The sequence below is a fragment of the Lynx canadensis genome, chromosome B3, assembly GCF_007474595.2.
Source record: "Lynx canadensis isolate LIC74 chromosome B3, mLynCan4.pri.v2, whole genome shotgun sequence".
Lineage (NCBI taxonomy): Eukaryota > Metazoa > Chordata > Mammalia > Carnivora > Felidae > Lynx > Lynx canadensis.
In genome coordinates, this window is record NC_044308.2 from 58,133,237 (window position 1) to 58,154,328 (window position 21,092).

Here is a 21,092-nt window from a genome sequence, read left to right on the forward strand (position 1 = left end):
ATGAAATTTGTTATTTCCCTGTGTCATTGTAATTTTGTACAATGAATAGTAATGATATTTTCTTGACATTGCAGTTCCTGGAAGTTCATCTAAATGGGAAGAAGTACAGTCCAAAGCAAAGCATATGTTATTGAACACATTTGGCATGTATAAATGTACTATTCAGCTTCAGAGTTACAGGCAAGAAGTGGACAGAACTTGTGCACATTGTCAGAGTTCCAGTTCCTAATTTTATATGTTTTGGGGACCACTGCCTTATTTATCCTGCAGTCACAGACCTGAGAGCAATAAATGTGCACATCTGAAAGAGAAAATGGAATCCCTGACAGCTGTGTCCATATCAAGCACCTGTCTCTCAAAACAATCACTCTAGCCTGAGAGTGCTACTTTCTGTTTAATGGTAAAAGGAGACTTCACCATGGTTTTCAGATGAAGATGTTTCCAAAACACTATTTATAGAATGAGACGTGACTCTACAGATACCTCAAAGAAGACAATCCAAGACCACATTTCACTAACTGTGACAGAGTACATGTCTTAAAGGAAGCATCAAGAATTCAGTATTTGCATTTAAAAATCCTTTTTAAGGACCATTTTTTATCAAGCTAGTGCTGGAAAACTGATTTTTTTTTTTTATTAGGTAATCTTGACAGCCAGCTTCGGGAATTTGACACCCAGTTATGTTTTTACAGAAATTATTTCTCAACAGATTTCAGAGAATACTAGAAATTATCCAGATAGTGGAATAAGCATGTATTCCTAAGTGTTTCAGAAATGTTTTATTTCACAAATAATGTTATAGTTATACTTTATAAACAACTTTTTCCAGATGTTACAGGGTTTTGAATCTCAAAGTTATCATTTTGGTTATTTGTAATCTTAATCAGAACCAAATCTTCACATGTTGTGGTGGTCACTGTCATTAGGAATATTTAGGAAATATTTTCAATACTATTCTAAATGGCAGAAGTTAATCTTAAATTACTATATGGTGATTTAAAATACAGGAGTGAGGATGGAGTGTGGAATGTCAGATTTAAGTCTTCCTGCAGTCACTTTTATTATTCATGGAATTATCTTAAGAATAGCAGGAGACTGCAAAATGTAAACAATGATCCTCTGTCCTTGTAAGAACTGAAAGTGTGCTTGGTACCTTGCTTCCTGCCTCCATACCAGTTAGTCTGTGCCCCTTCAGGGTAAAACTCTGGAGAGCTGTGGTTCAGTTTGTAATGCCTATCTTTCACATGTAGATTAACCACATTCCTTCAGAGACAATTTGTTTGATGATATGGGTTAGGGATTCTCCACGGACTCCAGAAACCCTAAGATATAATTTTGAGGTTTTCCAATAATACCAGAGCAGAAATGCCCATAGAGATAGGGAGAAGACATTTAAAAAGAAAGAAAACATCAAGGGTTTTTGACCTTGTATTTATGTTGTTTGAAACACAGGAATTGGGATGGACATTCAATCTGTGTTGTAGGGAGGCTAAACCTGAAACTTTCCAAACCGAATGCAACCTAATTGGTACCAGTTGTGTTAAAGGGGTAGCTGTGAATAATCAGGTTTCATTTTGCAACTGTTGGTTTTGTGATTATCTTTATGCACTTTAGAAGTCTATTTTCACAGGGACAGTTTCTTAACCAAGAATGGATATGGTTCTTGAGGTTCTCAGAGAATCAGAGTACAATTACTAGGCAAGTTGTGAATTAGAAGCCTAGATAAACATGCAGATGACTTATAATATCAAAGAAGGAGAGGAAACAGATTTCGTGTTTCTACCAAGTACCTCACTGTAAGTAAACCTAAGATAAAACCTGAAGTTCCCTAAAAGATGATTAAGAGTTGATGGTATCCCCCAAAAAAGGGTTGATGAGGGTTAATGGTATCTAGTAAAACCCAGTGTTTATTGAATTGAATTGAAAATTAACCTTATGCGGTTCTTGCTGTGAATCCATTTAAAATGATTTGAATTTTTAAAAAATTTTAGTAGTACATACATAGTTTAAGTCAAAATTCTCTTAAATGTGGAAGGCAAATAAGAATAAATGAGAAGCATTTCAGTGGACATCTGGGCATTACGGACTTTGGGTACCTAGCAAGAGAAAGGAAAAGAACATGCATTGTATGTAATGGCTTTCCCCGTATTTGCAGGTGTTTCCCATGTGTCCACTGAGCTTGTTTCTTGTAAACTTTCCTTTATCCTAAATAGGCGTATCTTACTTTTCATATCGACCTGTTCCTTGAAAAAGTTATGTGATAAAACAGTCTGAAATTCATTTGAGGATTGAAAAGGATTTTTTGTAAAATGCAGAAACAGTGAAAACTTTTGTAAATTTTAGTGAGTGTGCTTTGTTTAAGTGAGGTACACATGAAGTTCCCTGTGCTTTGTCTTTTGTAGCAAGGACTACACATTTTGTACTTGTGCTTTCCTGGGGCTGAGATTGAAAATTGATAGATTTCACTTTTTGTAACTTGACAAAACCCACACAGGACGATGTGAACTTAGCAGATAGGGCCAGGGACTGCACGACGGAAGCCACAGAGCCTTGGGTCTGTCCCTACCCTGCTGAGCTGCAACCCTGAGTCACACCCCTCAGACAGCCCTCACAGGAAGAGTTCTCCACTGTCCTGACACAGGCGCTGGGTAATTTTGGATAAACACTTTGCATTGTTAATTTTGCACTGAGAAAACAGATCACAACCTAAAAACTGGGCAGTTCTTCAGTGTGATGTTTTTTTTGTTTTTTTTTTTAAGTAAGCTCCACAAAGCGTGGAGCCCAGTGCCAGGCTTGAACTCCCATTCCTGAGATCAAGACCTGAGCTGACATCAAGAATTGGACAGTTAATCAACTGATGCACCCAGGTGCCCCCAGTTTGATGTATTTTAATTAACATTTGCAAATAATCAGAGTTACTTGTATATATAAACCTGTCAAAACTCTGGCCAGAGGCAGCATTTTGATTTATTTTAGGAAAAGACCTATTTTTCATTAATGACCATGCTGCCTTACAAACCTAATGTGAGGAATATAGTTGAATAGGGCATCTTTCAGAGAGCTTTGAAATGTAGAACCATTTCAAATAGAATTCCCACATACACTTCCCATTAGCTGTGCCTTGTGTAATATGAGCCCAGATTTTCGCAGCTTGCAGCTCCTGTCAGTATTGTTTGCCAAATCACAGACTCTCTTATTTTACTGTTTTCGTTTCAAGTTTGGGTACTTTATTTCCATTTTCTAAAACTAAGTTTCCTGCTCTTAAAAGTCTCAGTGTTCTGGTTCTGTGTCTTGAACCCAGGTGTCCTCACTGACAGTGTTTGTTTTTAGTAGAATTTTCCCAGAATAGACACAGGCAAGATCAGATACATGAGCTTCCCTTTTGTTTAAATGTGAGGAAAACCATCTTTCAGAAACAAAGCACCACTTATAAACTTTTTCTTCGTGAGGAAGAACCCTTTTTTTAAACAGCTGATTGTTCTTGATCCAGATTTCTCTTGGACACTGAACTTTACAGTATAAGTATGGTAGAAATAGACTACACTATACAACCGTAAGTGAAGATTCTCTCTAATAAGACTGGATTGTGTTTCTTAAACAACTACTCTCACCACTTTAGAAGAGGTAGTCATTCACTTTTGAAACAAGCACAATGAGGTAAATTTATTTTCTTTTTTATGAATTTATGTGAATTGGTTCACCATAATGAATAAGGTGTGTTTTTACAGAATCTGAGCCCCGTTGGAATAAGATTTTAGGCAATTTTCCTGTTGACTCTACCTTACATATAGTAAATTTAAAGTTACAGAATGTGTTAATAGATGTAAGATTAGTTCCTTTGGCTTGGTTTCTTTTTAAACCAAGCTTAGCTCATGAGCCAGTTGAGTATTAGTCCCAAAGAATAGTGACACCTTGCTATATGCTGTGTTGAGGGGAGGTGAGTCTGATTTCCAAATGATTAAGTTTTTTTTGTCTCTAACCAAAACATGATTTGCAAACTCTAACTACAGATCTGCCACGGGAATCTTGCTGGAAAGGACATCAGATTTGTTTTACAGCTCACCAATCAGGGATATTTTTTGTTATGTTCGTAGGAGCCCGCAAATTAGAAGAAACTGTCGTGGGAATTCCTCAGTATTGAATTGTGTATATGCATTCAGGCCATCCGATCCTTGAATTCCTGCTTACAAAGGGTTTACTCTGTTATGTTATTCTTCCGATCGTATTGTAAAGACCAATATTTTCTGATTTTTGGTAAGACTGGAAAACATTTACGGAGACTTTCCCAATTACATCTATGACAGCGTCAATTTAAATATTGCAGTTAAGTATATTCTGAAAAATTGAAATGGCCAGTATGTCAGCTTTGCACCTGGAAGATACCTTATATTTGGAAAGCTTATGCTTCTCTAAAAATATATGTTATTAAGCCATATCACAGTTTAAGAAATTGTATATACTTTTCCATTTGCCCTTTCAGAAACCAGGTATTTTGCATACGATTGATTTTAGGAAGATTTTGAAGCTGGTGTTTCTCCATATAATTTAAGATCAAGGTATAGTATATGTATATGTACTTATTTGCAATTTTCAAATTGTAATTTCCTATACATTTATTAAATAAAGTATTGTTTTGCCGTGTGGTTTATTAAAAAATGAAAATATATAATCCTGAAATTTCTGGGCTGCTTTGTTGAGCAATAGCAGACCTTAAAACATAGTAATAATCTTAAAAAGCATTGGAAAATAGATGATAACCTAGTTTTATAAACTCAGACTGTAATGCCCTGTTTAAGGTGTTTAAGAACTAAACCTGGGAAAAACCTTCCAGATAAAGAAAAAAAGAGCTATTAAAAGAATCTATAACTTTTTCTACAAGTCACTTTTAATATTCCTGCAGGCCCAGCAGCAATGGCAGAAAGGAAAGAGATGCTCCCGTGAAAGTAAGATTGGTGAGGGCCTTTGTGAAGTCTGAGAGGAATGACCTGGTGACCCTCCGATGGTACAGACAGGGGGGGTCAGCACACTGTGCCTCATGGGCCGAGTCTGGCCTGCAGCCCGTTTTGCGTGGCCCATGGAGCTGAAAATGGTTTTTGTATTTTTTAATGGTTAAAAAAAAAAAAATCAGAAGAATGATATGTGAAAATTACGTTGAACTTTAAATTTCAGTGTAAATAAAGTATTCCTCAAACACAGCCACACTCATTTCATCACGTATGGTTACCTGTGGCTGCTTTCGTGCTGCGGTGGCAGAGTTGAGTAGTTGGGACAGATATAAAATATTTACTATCTGACCATTTGTAGGCGAAGTTTGCCCGCCCTTGGTATACACTGTCGTATGGTTTCAAGGCTCTTAACAGCACAGATGGATGCGGCAGGCTTTTCTGGAGCCTGCTCGGAAGTTTCTGTGACTGGCCAGTCTGAAGGCCACCTGCGCTGTCAAAGCTTCTTCCCCTCCCTTACCTTTTTTTCTTTTGTCTGTCTTCCTCGGAAGTTTGAGGCAGAGATAGAGGAGAAGAGGAGCAGGATTTCAAACACCATCTATGTGCCATATACTCTCTAAGTTTACTAGCAAAGCAGTTTTCTACCCCCTAACACCAGGATCATTTCAGAATACTTTTCAATATACAGGTTTACTGGATTTTTTAATTTTCACTTAAGTTATGACAAAAAATAAAGAAAATGTCCAACCTACTGAACCAATTCTCTGAGATGTCCCAATTTCAGTATTATGGTATCTTAAAGATGAGAATGCTTCTCAAACCAAGTATGTAGATCTCAGTGGCTAAAACACTGAATTATATAATATTTCTTAGAACTTTAACAACTATGCATTAAAGTACCCTATGTGTGATGAGTACCCTATGCAGCTTGTGCCAAATGGGCACTCATGAATGAAAAATACCATTTTATCTGCTAAGACGAAAAACGTTAAAAAAAAATTAAAAAATAAATAAATAAAAATAAAAATAACATGTTCTTTAAAGTTTCCCAGTCACCTAGAGAAAGACTGCTCTATTTTTGAAAATAGTACTAAAATATAGTTTTAGGTAAGTTATAGTAGTGAGATGTTAACATATGATTTGATTACTTACCTAGCTGTATATCTATTTTGATGTGTCATTTTTTTCGTCCTTGTCAGATGCCAAAATGAATTCGAATTTACTTTACAATAAATTATAAATTAGACTTACAAACTCTTATGCCAAACTTTCCATTTTATTTTATATATTAGTTGGATAATATTTTGGTTATAATTCCAGCTATGATATAGTATATTTTCTTTAAGCTAGAATATAGCCTAAGCATAAATAGGAAGTATGAAGCCTTCTGACTAAATATCATTTTTACATAAATCATGTGTTTAAGATTAGGAGCTTTAAAACTCCAGCCTCAGTGAAATTTTCAGGCAGAATTCTGGTTTAAGGCTCTATGTGACTTTTACAGAACATGAACTATAAAGTTTGGCCAATAAACATGAAGATGATACTTTGTAAGTTACCAAATTCCTTCTGTGAACTTTTCAAAAATTTGTTCTGGTTTGACTTGAAATTCCTGTTTGTTTTACTTGCCAGCTTCTGCATATTGGTTTGTGGGGTTTTGGTGTGTTTTGGGTTTTGGTGTTTTTTTTTTTTTTTTTTAACACTTTTGTTCACTTTAACAAAATGCTGGCGCCATGGGGAAAATGTGTGTGAGTTGGTTTTTCTACAAAATATACTGAGCTATTTCTTGGGAAGAAAGTAGGATTTTTTTTAATGGAAATTTTCAGCGACCCCATGAACGCAAAGCCAACCTGAAAGCAAGACAGACCACCTCTGTTCCCTTGACTTTCCTAGGATTGAAGATCTGCTCCCACCCTCCCTCATTATTCTTTCTTCTACTTCCTCCCCAGAGGAATCCTAACAACATAAATGGTTACAGGGACACTTGCCTCAGGACAGTGATTGTAGTGGATATCTGGCCTAGTCAAGGAATGAAGAAGTGGGGTGAAGAGGAGAGTTTCCTGGACTTCCATTCGTTAAATCAGTTCCCTGTGAAGGCTACTGGCAAATCCTAGTTCCAACAGGCTCTTAATCACTTTACCGTCTGACTGGAGTTTCAGCAGTATCTGAACACAAGCCTATACCATTGTTGCTTTGCTTTTTTGTGTAAGAATATTTTCCAAAGTCCTGCATATTTGTTAAAATTCTAAGAAATATATAATTCAGTGTTTTAGCCATTGAGATCTACATACTTGGTTTGAGAAGCATTCTCATCTTTAAGATACCATAATACTGAAATTGGGACATCTCAGAGAATTGGTTCAGTAGGTTGGACTTTAATAAGGTATATTGAGACTATCTTCAGATGTCAATTCATTTTACAATCATTTAACCAAGAAATGATCTGTGAAGGCCACCTCCCTACCACTGAATATGTTGTGGACTAGAACAAAAAATTCCTGTGAATTTTTAAAAATTAAACAGGAAATGAAACAATATTATGTTTTTGGAGAGTGTCTTGGGTCATACCCTCACTCCTACAAATAGAAGATCACACTCCCATTATGGATGGCTTGAGAAACTGGCCTGTAGGATAAAGTCCATCCTCTTGGTAACGACGTACAAAATCCTTCTGGTTTGGTGACTGCTCATTTCTCCACCCACAATTCCACCCTTTCTACAACGACTATCCTATCTCCCATGCTTCAGCCATACCAAACCACAGTCCAATTTTGGTTAACGGGGGAAATAATTGCTAACATTTATTGAACCTTTACTGCCTTTCAGACACTGCTATATACTTAATTGTGTAATTCTCATGATGGTATTTTGATAAATATTATAATCTTCACTTTACAAATGAAGAAACTGAGACCAGGAGAAGTTAACTGCCGTGCTGAAAGTCACATAGGTAGTCATGTAGAAAGAGAAGGTCACAGACATCTCTTAAATATAGTTATAACTAGTAAACAATATAAAAGGGATCCAGTGTAGACTACTGTAGTCAAAATCACAACCATTAGACCATAGATGTATACAAATAATGGAAGTATAATAGTTTAGGAAGACACAACTTTCCATAATTTATATACATGCTTAGCAAAAAAGTAGCCAAAAGTTTACTCTATTTCTTAATTGAGTTCTTGTTTTTTGAGGCACCAGGATAGTGCTAAATCAGGTTTCAGCATGTTCTCACTAGCCTTTCCTTTCTTCATTCCTCAGTCCTCATAGCCATGACTGGGAAGGGTTGGGACCCAAGCCACAAGGGCCAGGCTCCTTCTGCCATTTCTTCAATAGCCAGCCACTGCTTTGCTCTCAGGACAATGCACTTCTGTGCCCACAACTGGTCTTGTTTGTGAAGGGGAGGGGCTAGTCCACGTTACAGTCAAGGTACCATGGGACCCCCTGGGCACAACAATCCCCCAAATCTTTTTTTTTTTTTATTTTTTTTTAACGTTTATTTATTCTTGAGACAGAGAGATACAGAGCATGAACGGGGGAGGGGCAGAGAGATGGGCCTCGAGATCGTGACCCGGGCTGAAGTCGGACGCTCAACCGACTGAGCCACCCAGGCGCCCCAACAATCCCCCAAATCTTAAGTCAATGTTTACATTTCTTGGGGGTGGGAGGGGGGGGAGGGAAAGGTGGCTAAAACAAGCAGAAAGGGTTGTGCCCACCACTGAATCCTTACCAAGACAGGGTCGAGACAAAGAAACAGCTCAGAAATATTACATACAGACTGTGAACCCATGGGAAACAAAAAACACAAGCCTCCAGTAATTCATAGATATTTCCAGGAAGTCAATGAACTTCCCACAAGCCATGGAATTATGGGTTAAAGCTGATCTCATCTTGGTTGGGAGTGGGTAAGATGTAGTAGATATCTGGGTTAGTTACTAGGTAGCTCCAAACCAAATAGATGCTTTCATTGTGAGCTCACACAGAGGTATGGACTCAGAGCAGACTGCCTAGGTTTCCATCCTGGCCCTCCCCTCCCTTTCTAACATTGAGATTTGGGGAAACTTTTTGAATTTCTCTGTGCTTGGTTTCTCTGTCCACAAAATAAAAATATTAACTGTTCCTGCCTCATGTGACTTTTATGAGGATTAAATGAGCTACATAAAGAAAGTGCTGGGAACACATCATTATTACTACAAGTTAATTTCTTCACAAAGGCACTGCCTATTATTTTTTTACTTGGCTAATTGAGCAGTGCCAGTCTTATAGCTCCCAGAACGAGGCAAATTTTCTTATCCTCTGCTCCTTTGCCCCTTCTTTATCTGGAAAATCATTTCCCCAGCTTCTTTACCTCATAAAAACCAACTCATCCTTAAAGATTCTCCTCAGGTATCATCTCCTCCAAAAAGCCTTCCTTTCCCTCCCTATGTGAATTAGGAGCCCTTCTTCTGTGCCTACCTCCCTCCCTCATTTGGTCACTGTGGGAGCCACCACTGTCTGATTACCCACAAGCCCTTGGGGGAGGGACCTAGGTGTTTTCTTTGAATTTCTAGTGTTAGAGACACAGAAGGGCTGTGTGAATATTCCCACAGTTAAAAACCATACATACACTAAATATCTTTTTTTTAATGTTTGTTTTTGAGAGATCGAGAGAGTGAGAGAGAGAGAGAGAGTGAGCATGAGTGGGGGAGGGACAGAAGTAGACACAGAATCCGAAGAAGGCTCCAGGCTCCGAGCTGTCAGTGCAGAGCCTGATGTGTGACTCACAAACCGTGAGATCATGACCTGAGCCAGTCAGCTGCGTACCCAACTGAGCCACCCAGGTGCCCCACTAAATATCTATTTTTGCATGGAAATTTTTTAAGGAGCCCTAAGAATCCTCACTGTCAATGCTGTAATCTCTTTTCCATAATGTAATTGAAACCCTATCATAAAATTGCTTCTCTGAAAAAATGTTCCAGATTGGCTATCTCCCAATAACAAAGAACTGGGGTTTTTTATACTTGGGTATGTGTAATTATAGTACAGCTATTCAAGAATTTCTGGTTATTTTCTGTATCTCTTTAAAAAGATTACAACAGAAATTAGACCCATTTCTGAAATATCCCAGACAATTACACAATTAATTGCAACTAAATTGGTAAAAACAGCCAGTAGCTATTATCACTTACAGAACCTGATAATCTCTCCCAGAGCCCCTCCTTAGTAGCACCAAGCTAGTGCTTGTCAATTCCTATCTTGCTGATAACAGCTTGTTTGTTTTACAAAAGACACTTTATTTTTAGAAGATGAATAGTAACTATTTTCAGCTTGAAGCTGGGGGACAGCTTACACTACTTTGAAAGTACTGATGGAGTTGAAATCACTCATTTTTTAAATATATATATTTTTTAATGTTTATTCATTTTTTGAGAGACAGAGACAGAGCACAAGCAGAGCAGGGGCAGAGAGAGAGAGAGGGAGACACAGAATCCGAAGCAGGCTCCAGGCTCTGAGCTGTCAGCACAGGGCTCGAACCCACGAACTGCAAGATCATGACCTGAGCTGAAGTGAGTTGCTTAACCAACTGAGCCACCCAGGTGCCCCAGAGCCCACTTCAGATCCTCTGTCCCCCTCTCTTCTTGCCCCTCCCCTGCTTGCACTCTCTCAAAATAAATAAACCTCAGAGAAAGATTTTATATCTAATGTTTTATTTATTTATTTATTTATTTATTTATTTATTTATTTAGAAAGAGACAGAGTGTAAGCAGGGGAGGGGCAGAGAGAGGGAGACACAGAATCACAAGCAGGCTCCAGGCTCTGAGCTGTCAGCACAGAGCCCGACGCAGGGCTCGAACTCAAATCATGAGATCATGACCTGACCTGAATGAAGTCAGATGCTTAAGTGACTGAGCCACCCAGGCACCCCTAAATCACTCATTTTTTAAAACTAATTAATTTTTTTCTTTTTAATTTACATCCAAGTTAGTTAGTATGTAACTAACTCAGTTATGTGGTGCAATAATGATTTCAGGAGTAGATTCCAGTAACTTATCCCCTACATGTAACACCCAGTGCTCATCCCACCAAGTGTCTTCCTTAATGCCCCTTACCCATTTAGCCCCTCCCCCCAGCCACAACCCCTCCAGCAACCTAATCACCCTTTATTCTCACGGCTAAAACATAATACCAAACAGACAGATGTACCCTGGAGTAGGAGGCAGCAGAACCGATTCTGGTCTCAGCTTTGCTAGGTGTGTCTAATTGGACAAGTTACTCTGTTTTGCCGGGACTCAGCCTGGCTGTCTGCATAGTTAATAATAATAAAACATTGATTGAATGCTTAGCCCTGTACATGCCGAGCAGTGTTCTAAAGGCTTCTCAGGAGGGGCGCCTGGGTGGCCCAGTGGGTTAAGCGTCTGACTCTTGATCTCAGCTCAGGTCTTGATCTCTTGGTTTGTGAGATCAAGCGCCACTTCCGGGCTCTACAATGACAGTGCGGAGCCTGCTTGGGATTCTCTCTCTCTCGGCCCATACCCTGCTCATGCACACGCATGCACATTCTCTCTCTCGTTCTCTCTGAAAGTAAATAAACATTCAAAAAATAATAATTGCCCAACTGGATGGACAGGTTACCTTAACTCTGACCTCATCTCTCCCAGAACTGCCTGAGGCTTACTGACATTTTTTGTCAATAAAGACCCCGAGGGGCTATGCTCTTACAGCCTCTTCTCTTATGTGTTTTGTTGTTGAGACACTAAAGAGAGGCAGTATGATGTGATGAGGAGAAAGTTTGGATCCAACCTGTGAGGGCTCAAATTTGGCTCTATAACTTAATAGCTGGGTGATCTTAGCCTGCAACTAGCCCTCTCAGCTGCACAAGGTAACACCCTGGATGTCACAGGTTTGTTTTAGGGGTGAACTACCACGATGTCCATAAAATGTCTAGTGTGGTGCTTGCCGTTCAATACATTGTCATCTCCTCCTCCCACTCCCCACTCCGTGATTGAGAAATCGCAAGTGTCGCCACTGGACCTATCTACTTAGTATAATTCAGGAAGCCTCTTATACCAAGGAGTAACGGAAGGATGGAAAGAAACTAACATCTGAGATTTTATGTCAAGTCATTTCAAACCTATCAGCTTCTTCTCACTGGGGCAGAAGTGACCCCTAAGTGTATGTTCAGGTTCTGTCGGTATGAACTAAGGTAAATTATTTGACCTCTTTGGGCTCAGTTCTTTCACCGGTAGAATGGGGGTCATAAATGTCACCTGACCCCAGGACTATTGGGAGGATTACACGAGGTGATGCATGCCAAGTGCCTGGTGCATGCCAGGTGCTCCTGAGTGGTGGCTGCAGCTGCCATTATTCCCATTTTGGTTTCCTGAGCTTCCCTGGCCTCACTAGAAGCTTTCCTGACACCCTGAAAAGAACACCAACATCATAACTTAAATACACAATTGAGGGGCAAGACCTGCTCCCCAAATGACTCATTCATAACCACCCCAGCACAGGTCATGCCGTCAGCGCAAAGATGACATCTTACTATGCTTGCACTTCCTTCCACCAACGTCCTGGGCTGGGGGCTGCTTCTGGCAAAGTATCCACAGGCAGAATCTGTGAGTCATGAGCAGAAGGACCTAAAAATTCTTAGGAAGATTCTTGGCTCACTACACCCACAGCCACTAACTCAGGGCCTAAACTAGTTTTTCTCCAGAGGGAAACATAAGTAGAGATGTGTGTATACTGTCACAGTGACCGAGTGAGGGCTTAGACTATGGGGAGTTCCAATGAGCATGTGCCCCCACCACGTGCCTGGGACAGGCACAACTAGTCCTAACACAGCATGTGTCTCCTTCTCCCTCCCCTTCACAGCAAATGTCCCCCCCCCAAAAAAAAACTGCCTGAAACACCAAATTCACCAACTGCACCTCTATTCTCTAAACACACCACCATCTCTGTACCTGGTTCTTATTTTCACAGGTTATATCACTAGGAGAGGGAGAGGCTTCATCCCTCACCCTAAGCCCATACCACTCCTGGGGCCATCCCAACACCTACACAGACTTGAACTACTCTACTTTATAATCGCACTGGATTCGTCCTCTCATTCCCCAGTGGACTTAGTACACCCATAGGCAACCAGACTGAGTCCACTAGAATGTAAGTACCTTAAGGGCGGGGTCCGTATCCATTTTGCCCCATTCCATCCTTAGTGTCTAGCAAAATGAGCAGCACAAAGTGAGTCTCAATAGATCTTCACTGAATGAATGAGGAATGAATATATTCCGAGATTAGAGCAGGAGTGAAAGTCTCTCCCTGGTACAAAATCACTGGAGTAATAAATACATTCTAGAACTGTGCTGCCCAATATGGGAGCCACTAGCTACATTTGGCCATTTAAATTTAATTACTATATTTTTTAACGTTTATTTTGAGAGAGAGAGAGTACACATGTGCGTGAGCATGAGTGGTGGAGGGGCAGAGAGAGAGGAAGAGAGAGAATCCCAAGCAGGGTCTGCACTGTCAGCTCAGATCCAGATTTGGAGCTCAATTTCACAACCCTGGGATCATGACCTAAGCTGAAATCAAGAGTTGGACACTTAACCGACTGAGCCATCCAGGTTCCCCTTTTTAATTAATATTAATTAAAATTTAATTAATATTTTAAAATTAATAATTTTAAAATTTAATTAATATTAATTAAAATTAAATAAAATTAACTCACAAAAATAAACTCAAAATGGATGAAAGACCTAAACGTGAGACAGGAAACCATCAAAACCCTAGAAGAGAAAGCAGGCAACAACCTCTTTGACTTTGGCCACGGCAATTTCTTGTTTGACACATCTCCAAAGGCAAGGGAATTAAAAGCAAAAATGAACTTTTGGGACCTCATCCAGATAAAAAGCTTCTGCACTGCAAAGGAAACAATCAACAAAACTAAAAGGCAACCGATGGAATTGGAAAAGATATTTGCAAATGACATCTTAGACAAAGGGCTAGTATCCAAAATCTATAAAGAACTCACCAAACTCAACACCCAAAAAACAAATAATCCAGTGAAGAAATGGGCAGAAGACGTGAATAGACCCTTTTCCAAAGAAGACATCCAGATGGCCAACAAATGAAATGATGCTCAACATCACTCATCATCAGGGAAACACAAATCACAGCTACACTGAGATACCACCTCACACCAGTCAGAGCGGCTAAAACGAACAACTCAGGAAACTGCAGATGCTAGCGAGGATGCGGAGAAACGGGAACCCTCTTGCACTGTTGGTGGGAATGCAAACTGGTGTAGCCGCTCTGGAAAGCAGTGTGGAGGTTCCTCAAAAAATTAAAAATAGAACTACCCTATGACCCAGCAATAGGACTAGTAGGAATTTATCCAAAGGATCCAGGAGTGCTGATTCATAGCACTTGAATGTTTATAGCAGCACTCTCAACAATAGCCAAATTATGGAACGAGCCTAAATGTCCATCAGTGGATGAATGGATAAAGAAGAAGTGGTTTATACATACAAAAGAATACTATTTGATGATGAGAAAGAACGAAATCATGCCATTTGCAGCAATGTGGATGGAACTGGAAGGTATCATGCTGAGTGAAGTAAGTCAGTCAGAGAAAGACAGGTATCATATGTTTTCATTCATATGTGGATCTTGAGAAACTGAACAGAAGACCATGGGGGAAGGGAAGGGGAAAAAATAGTTACAGAGGAGGGAGGGTTACAGAGGAGGGTTACAGAGGAGGGTTCTCCTTAAATACGGAGAACAAACTGAGGGTGGATGGGAGGGTGGGGGAGAGGGGAAAATAGGTGATTGCGGATAGGCATTGCGGAGAGCACCTGTTGGGATGAACACTGGGTGTTACACGTAAGCGATGACCCATGGGAATCTACCCAAAAAACCAAGAGCACACTTCATACACCGTATGTTAGCCAATTTGACAATAAATTATATTTTTAAAAAATTTTTTTTAACGTGTATTTATTTTTGAGACAGAGAGACAGAGCATGAACGGGGGAGGGTCAGAGAGAGGGAGACACAGAATCTGAAACAGGCTCCAGGCTCTGAGCCATCAGCCCAGAGCCCGACGTGGGGCTCGAACTCACGGACCGCGAAATCATGACCTGAGCCGAAGTCGGACGTCCAACCGACTGAGCCACCCAGGCGCCCCAACAATAAATTATATTTTAAAAAAATTAAATAACACTGTAAAGTTACAACTACCATATATTCCAGCCACAGCATTCCTAGATATATACCTAAGAAAAATGGAAGCATAGATCCACATAGAGATTTGTATAATGATCTTCATAGCAACTTTATGTGTATTGGCTAAAAACTGGAGAAAAGAAGCAAATGTTCATCCACAGATGAAGGGATAAAAACAAATGTGGTATATCCATACAACGAAATACTACTGAGTGACAAAAAGGAATGAACTATTGATACATACAACATGGAGGAATCTCTAAATAACTCTGCTGAGCAAATAACATAGACAAAAAATAATATTGTGTAATTCCACTTGTATAAAATTCAAACTAATCTATAGTGACTGAAATACTGACTGAAAGCAGATCAGTGGTTTTCTGTGTGGGAAGAGGGAAGGGTAAGAGGGAAGGATTACAAAGGCACATGAGGAAACCCTGGGCTGAGAGAGAGGCTCCCTGTCTCAGCTGTGGTGATTGTTGCACAGGTGTATACACATACCAAATATTATTCAGTTGTACTTTTTAAACATGTGCAGAGGACATTGTCAATTATATCTCAATTAAAATCGAGTGTTAAAAAAACTTCAATAAAACTAAAATTCAGTTCCTAAGTCGCTTTGGCCACATTTCAAGCACTCAATAGCTTTATGTGGCTTATGGCTACCTCACTGGACAGCAAAGAGACAGAACTTTCCATGCAGAAAGTCTGTTGCACGGCGCTGCTCTGGAATAAGAAAATCGGATGCACGGGGGCCTCAGAAGCCATCTGCACAACCCGCCACCAGACCATAAAGCTGCTGCAAAATTCCTGGACTGTTCCTGTGGCCTCACAAGTACACAGGGCTCGCCCCACAATGTGCTTAGCCCCAGGGCGGTTCTCACCAAGCTCTTCATTCCATCCACTGTGCTCCACCAGCCTCCTGGCCTTCACCTTCCCTCCCCTGGGATGCCTTCTCTTTCACCCCTTTGCCCTCAGTGAACACCTCACATCTCTCTCCTGAGAAACAAAGTAAGCCCCCTTTTGGATCTTGGCCCCAAGTCTGGCTGCTGTCCTCCTTCCCTCCCTCGCAAGCAAAATCAGGCAAGTGTGGGGAGTCTGTCCCCGCTTCTTCTCCTCCTTTTTGCCCAAACTTATTAGACTTTGGATTTTACTGTCCCCTCTTGACCAAATCTCTCCCCCAAGGTCACCAGTGCTCTTTCAAGTGACATCACCACTGAACATATTTCAGCCTTTTAAGTTACTAGGTTTCAAGCTTTCTCTTTATTTTCAATACATAAACCGGCATATGCTTCAAACATTAAAGCCAGATAGAAAGACACACGGCAAATATCTGTCTCCCCCCAATCAGTAACCACCTGTTTTAGCTCCTTGGGTGTCTTCTTCCAGAACCTACTCCCCGATTTGTCTCCCCACCCTGCAGAGCACACACAGTGCTCTCTGTTCACCGATTTTTCAGGCCGGCAAGCCTAGCACTCCCTCAGGCTTTTGTTTAGCTGACTCTCCACTGAATGGGCAAGGGTTTTTCTTAAGGCTTTATTTTTTCCTAGAGCAGTTTTACGTTCACAGCAAAAGATTTTCCATCTTCCCTAATGCAAATTAAACTGAGGTGAAGTTTTTTCTTCCTAGTGGGTAAAATCTGAATGACTTGGGAGACTGGGGTTTTTTGTTTTGTTTTGTTTTGTTTTGTTTTAGTTTTCAGGCTTCCACCATACCTTGGCCTTTCTCCACCTCTCTTCCTCCTCCAAGAGTCTAAGAATAAGAAGTTAACCATTTTTCATAAATTCACTGTCCATTGGATATCCTTTTTTACTAAGTGCTTCTTTACAAGACTCTTGCTCCTTTTTCTATTGCATTCTTTTTTTTTTCCTTGAGAGAGAGACAGAGAGAGAGAGAGAGAGAGAGACCATGAATGCTAGACGGTAGAGGGGCAGAGGGAGACAGAATCTTAAGCAGGTTCCATGCTCAGCGCTGAGCCAGACACAGGGCTTGATCCCACAACCTTGGGATCATGACCCGAGCAGAAATCAGAGTCAGAGGCTCAACTCACTGAGCACCCAGGCGCCCCTCTATTTATTGCATTCTTTACGTTAACTTTTAAGAGTTCTTTACGGATTCTGACACAAACGCTTTGTTGGTTACACGGGTTGTTGCACACACCTTTTCCATCTTTAAGTTTCAAATCAACTCATTTTTCACCAGTACACACCAGAGGCTCAAGGCAAATTCAATTTTGTCATACTCAGAAGTGACCAGCAGATGGCGCCCGAGTCTCACACCTGAGCCTTCCACCGACTGCCTGAATTTCAGCTAAATCTCCCCAAATTGCATTTTACAAGTAAGCAATATTAAAGAGAGAGAAATGAAAGAGAAAATTTAAGCCACTATGCAGCTACACAGAATACATATGGAACTTTGTTTCTTGGAGGAAACAACACACTAATCTTTTTTGCTCAGAAAAAAGGAATAGAAAAGGTCTTTACCACAAGGCAGAAAGGCAGGGGTGGGGCTGTCCTCAGGCAGGCGGGCACCAAGCAGAATCCATGGAAACACCCTCTGAGAGTAACCTGCAGGCAGATAAAAAAGAGAATAAGTACCAGCACAGGGTCTGAAATGACAGCAGAACAGGGATTTGTCAGGGGGTTATAGGTGTTTTTCCACCTCCTCTTCATTATTCCTTTTTGTTTTGTCTTTTATTAGTTATAGTTTATGATTGCTTAAAACTGACTTGGTGGGTCTCAGAAACCTCGAGGGAAACCAGCCCACCCGCTGTGATGAAAATGGTGTCTAAGAGTGAACATGTTTGAACCCTGAGGCCCCGTTGGTGATGAGCAGCCTGCCCACGCTGCCCCTCTTTGTCCCTCCATTCAGAATGGATGCTCCCCTTGAGCTGGACCCTCACTCAGTCTTGGACAGACCTTCATCCTCCTTCTCGTCCCTAGCCCTGCTCCCCACTGAACGAATGAGAATGAATGAATGAGCGAATGACAAGGTCCCAGCCTTCCTGATCTTAGAAATCAGAGCACATAAACCCCACACCCAAAGGAAGACCCAAGGGAGAATGCAGAAGCCCTACAAGTAGAGGCAGCTCATCTGAGAGGGAGCTAGGAGGAAGCCTGGTGTGATAGGTTGCCTTGGGACGGGCTACGGTTATGGACAAGGGGAAGGCACCTTCCGTTGAGGGACAGACGTGAACCAGGGCCTGAGGCATATTTGGGATGTGGTGGGAAGATGACCTCTTTCCTCCAGCCTTCACAATGGTCATTGACAGGAACACAGGAGCATCAAGCCAGAGACCCAACTCATTTCCTGGGGTAGCCAAGACAAAGTTTTTGCCGCTGTGTGTCACCACCTTTGACATCGCCAAGACCTAGTGCAAACTCTGGCACATTCAGAATGTGTCAAGTAGACTCATCAGTGCTTTTCATTCTCAATGAGCCTGGGTTGAGTTGCAGCCCTGAAGCTCTCCTCTATCCCTTGTTTGTTCACACCCAGCACTATCCCAGTTGCATTGCAGCCCAGAGTAAAGAAATAGAGGCTCTGTCCTCTTTTGTTTTCGTCATTGCTCAGAAAGCAGTCTTGCCCAATCATCCCCAGTGTGGAAGTTCCAACCCTCACAAGATTTCACACATTCAAAGGAGAAGGGCATGGCTCCACTCAAATTTCCTGGCTCCGGGCTGCCAGGGTAGGTGTCCAGAGGCTGGGACCTGGGCAGACACAGGGTCCAGGGATCCAGGCCAGGAAAGCACAAGTCTGCAGGCAGGAGGGGTGCCCAGGGCCGGGCTCTGCTCCTCTGGGTCTTACTGTAAACACGGACGCTGAGGCTCACTGCCCACCTCCTGCCATCCAGACTGACATTGCCCGCAGCCTGGACAGGGAAAGGATGCCAGAGGAGATCCACATCCATGGAAATGTCACCCCCTAGAATTTGGGGTTTGGAGTCTCCCCCTTTTCTCATGGCCCCGGTGGCACTTAGTGGTTGCTGGAGCCAATCTGTACTACTTGCAAAGCTTATTGTTAAACTTTCAAGAATTTGGCAACGTGGTTGTTAGACATTACTTTATTATTTTTAATTTTTTTTAACGTTTATTTATTTTTGAGACAGAGAGAGACAGAGCATGAACGGGGGAGGGTCAGAGAGAGAGAGGGAGACACAGAATCTGAAACAGGCTCCAGGCTCTGAGCTGTCAGCACAGAGCCCGACGCGGGGTTCGAACTCACGGACCGTGAGATCATGACCTGAGCCGAAGCCGGCCGCTCAACCGACTGAGCCACCCAGGCGCCCCTATTATTATTTTTTTTAAGTTTGTTTATTTTGAAAGAGGGCGGTGGGGGGGTGCCTGGGTGGCTCAGTCGGTTGAACGTCCAACTTCGGCTCAGGTCATGATCTCACGGTCTGTGAGTTCGAACCCCGCGTCGGGCTCTGTGCTGACAGCTCAGAGCCTGGAACCTGCTTCAGATTCTGTGTCTCCCTCTCTCTCTGTTCCTCCCACACTCATACTCCGTCTCTCTCTCAAAAATAAAATAAAATATTTTTTTAAAATTTAAGGAGAGAGAGAGAGAGAGAACGAGCAGGGGATGGGCAAAGAGAGGGGAACAGAGGATCCAAAGTGGGCTCTGTGCTGACAGCAGAGAGCCGGACATGGGGCTTGAACTCACAAACCGTGCGATCACCACCTGAGCCGAAGTCAGATGCTGAAACAACTGAGCCACCCAGGCACCCCTAAACAGCCATTATTTTAAAAGTTACATTATAAATACTTACAAGAAAGTAAGTTATACTCTTAAAAAGCAATAAACACTCAAACCTCATCACTTCCTAATTAATTTGCCACCCTTTGTGATCACACACTCTTGAAGCTGTCTACACCTATTGTGTCTGTCCAGCGGGAATGTTACATGAGAGTGTGTTACTTACACGTCTCGTCCCAAGTCTGCATTCGGTGACGTCATGTTGGTAGCTTGAAATTGGTCACAGCGGGAATATTGACACCACAGGAATCAATAGATTCTATCAACCAAGGGCTTTTTGCCCCAGGCGCCTGTCACACATTTGCTGGCTCACCGCTGCACTTGGCCTCCGGCCTGTGGAAGCTGGATATGCAACGGCCGGGCTGGCGGCCAGCCCTGGGACTTCCTTCCCTCGCTGCAGCCAGCTCGGGACCTTCCTCTCAGCCAGACCAGAGGGAGGAGAGGGAAGGGGAGGAAGGAGAAGGAAAGCAGCAAACACCTTTGGCTCCTCGACCAGGGACCAGGACGCAGCAGAGAAGGGCCTGGCTTCCTCCTGGGTGAGCAGGACTAACTCAGGAACTCAGGAGTGTGAGGAGGGTAAGGAGGGGGACAGGCAGGAAGGAAACATGTGACTGAGTGGAAGTGAAAGAGCTCCACCTGCCGGGGCTGCACCCTGTGGAGCTGGGGTCTCTGGAAGGCGCTGCTGCACTGGCACCTCTCCCCGGCTGTAACGATGGGGTAATAATCACGAGGAGGGTGGTGGAGCCCTGAGGAAGTCACAGGACTCCCAGTGCTGGCCCTTCTCCATCCCTAACTCACACCTCTGCCCCCTCCTTAAAATTCCCTTTGTCTGGGGCATTGCAGCCCCCTCCCTCCACTTCCTGCCACCCACTCACCCTACATCCTCCCCCTCACACCTAAGGTTTCCAGAACCTGCCATTGCTGGAGACACCCCAACTTCTGCCTTGAACCGGAAGTCCCACAGGCACCCAAACTCATCACGGACTCCTCCAAACCTGCCGCTCCCCACAGACTCCCATCCCAGGGAGAGGCACGTTGGGCGCTGGCTGCCAAACCTAGGAGGCCTCCTTTGCTCAGCAGTCCTCATGGCTCAGGGGGGCTCTCCCTGCATCTCCCCCGCCATGTCCCTCTTCCTTCCCCAACCCACCTCCCAGGCCTCAGACCACTGCTCCCCAAACTTACAGGACTTCTTCTTTG

The 21,092-nt window shown here is 42.2% G+C and overlaps 1 protein-coding gene and 1 pseudogene across 3 annotated transcripts in view; one reads left to right on the forward strand and one right to left on the reverse strand.

The window, feature by feature from the left end:
* Positions 1 to 4,844, forward strand: part of SLC30A4 (solute carrier family 30 member 4) — a 29,902-nt gene extending 25,058 nt beyond the window's left edge. For 2 of the 3 annotated variants that reach the window (XM_030318281.1, XM_030318280.1), the window contains one exon: positions 75 to 4,844. In XM_030318281.1, coding sequence (XP_030174141.1) covers positions 75 to 229 — 155 coding nt within the window. In that variant the 3' untranslated portion in view covers positions 230 to 4,844. The remainder of the gene's footprint in view (positions 1 to 74) is intronic. The other variant, XM_030318284.1, reaches the window with a different exon arrangement.
* The window catches only part of LOC115515993, a 62,762-nt pseudogene extending 42,132 nt beyond the window's left edge, over positions 1 to 20,630 (reverse strand).
* Between the last annotated feature and the right edge of the window lie 462 nt (positions 20,631 to 21,092).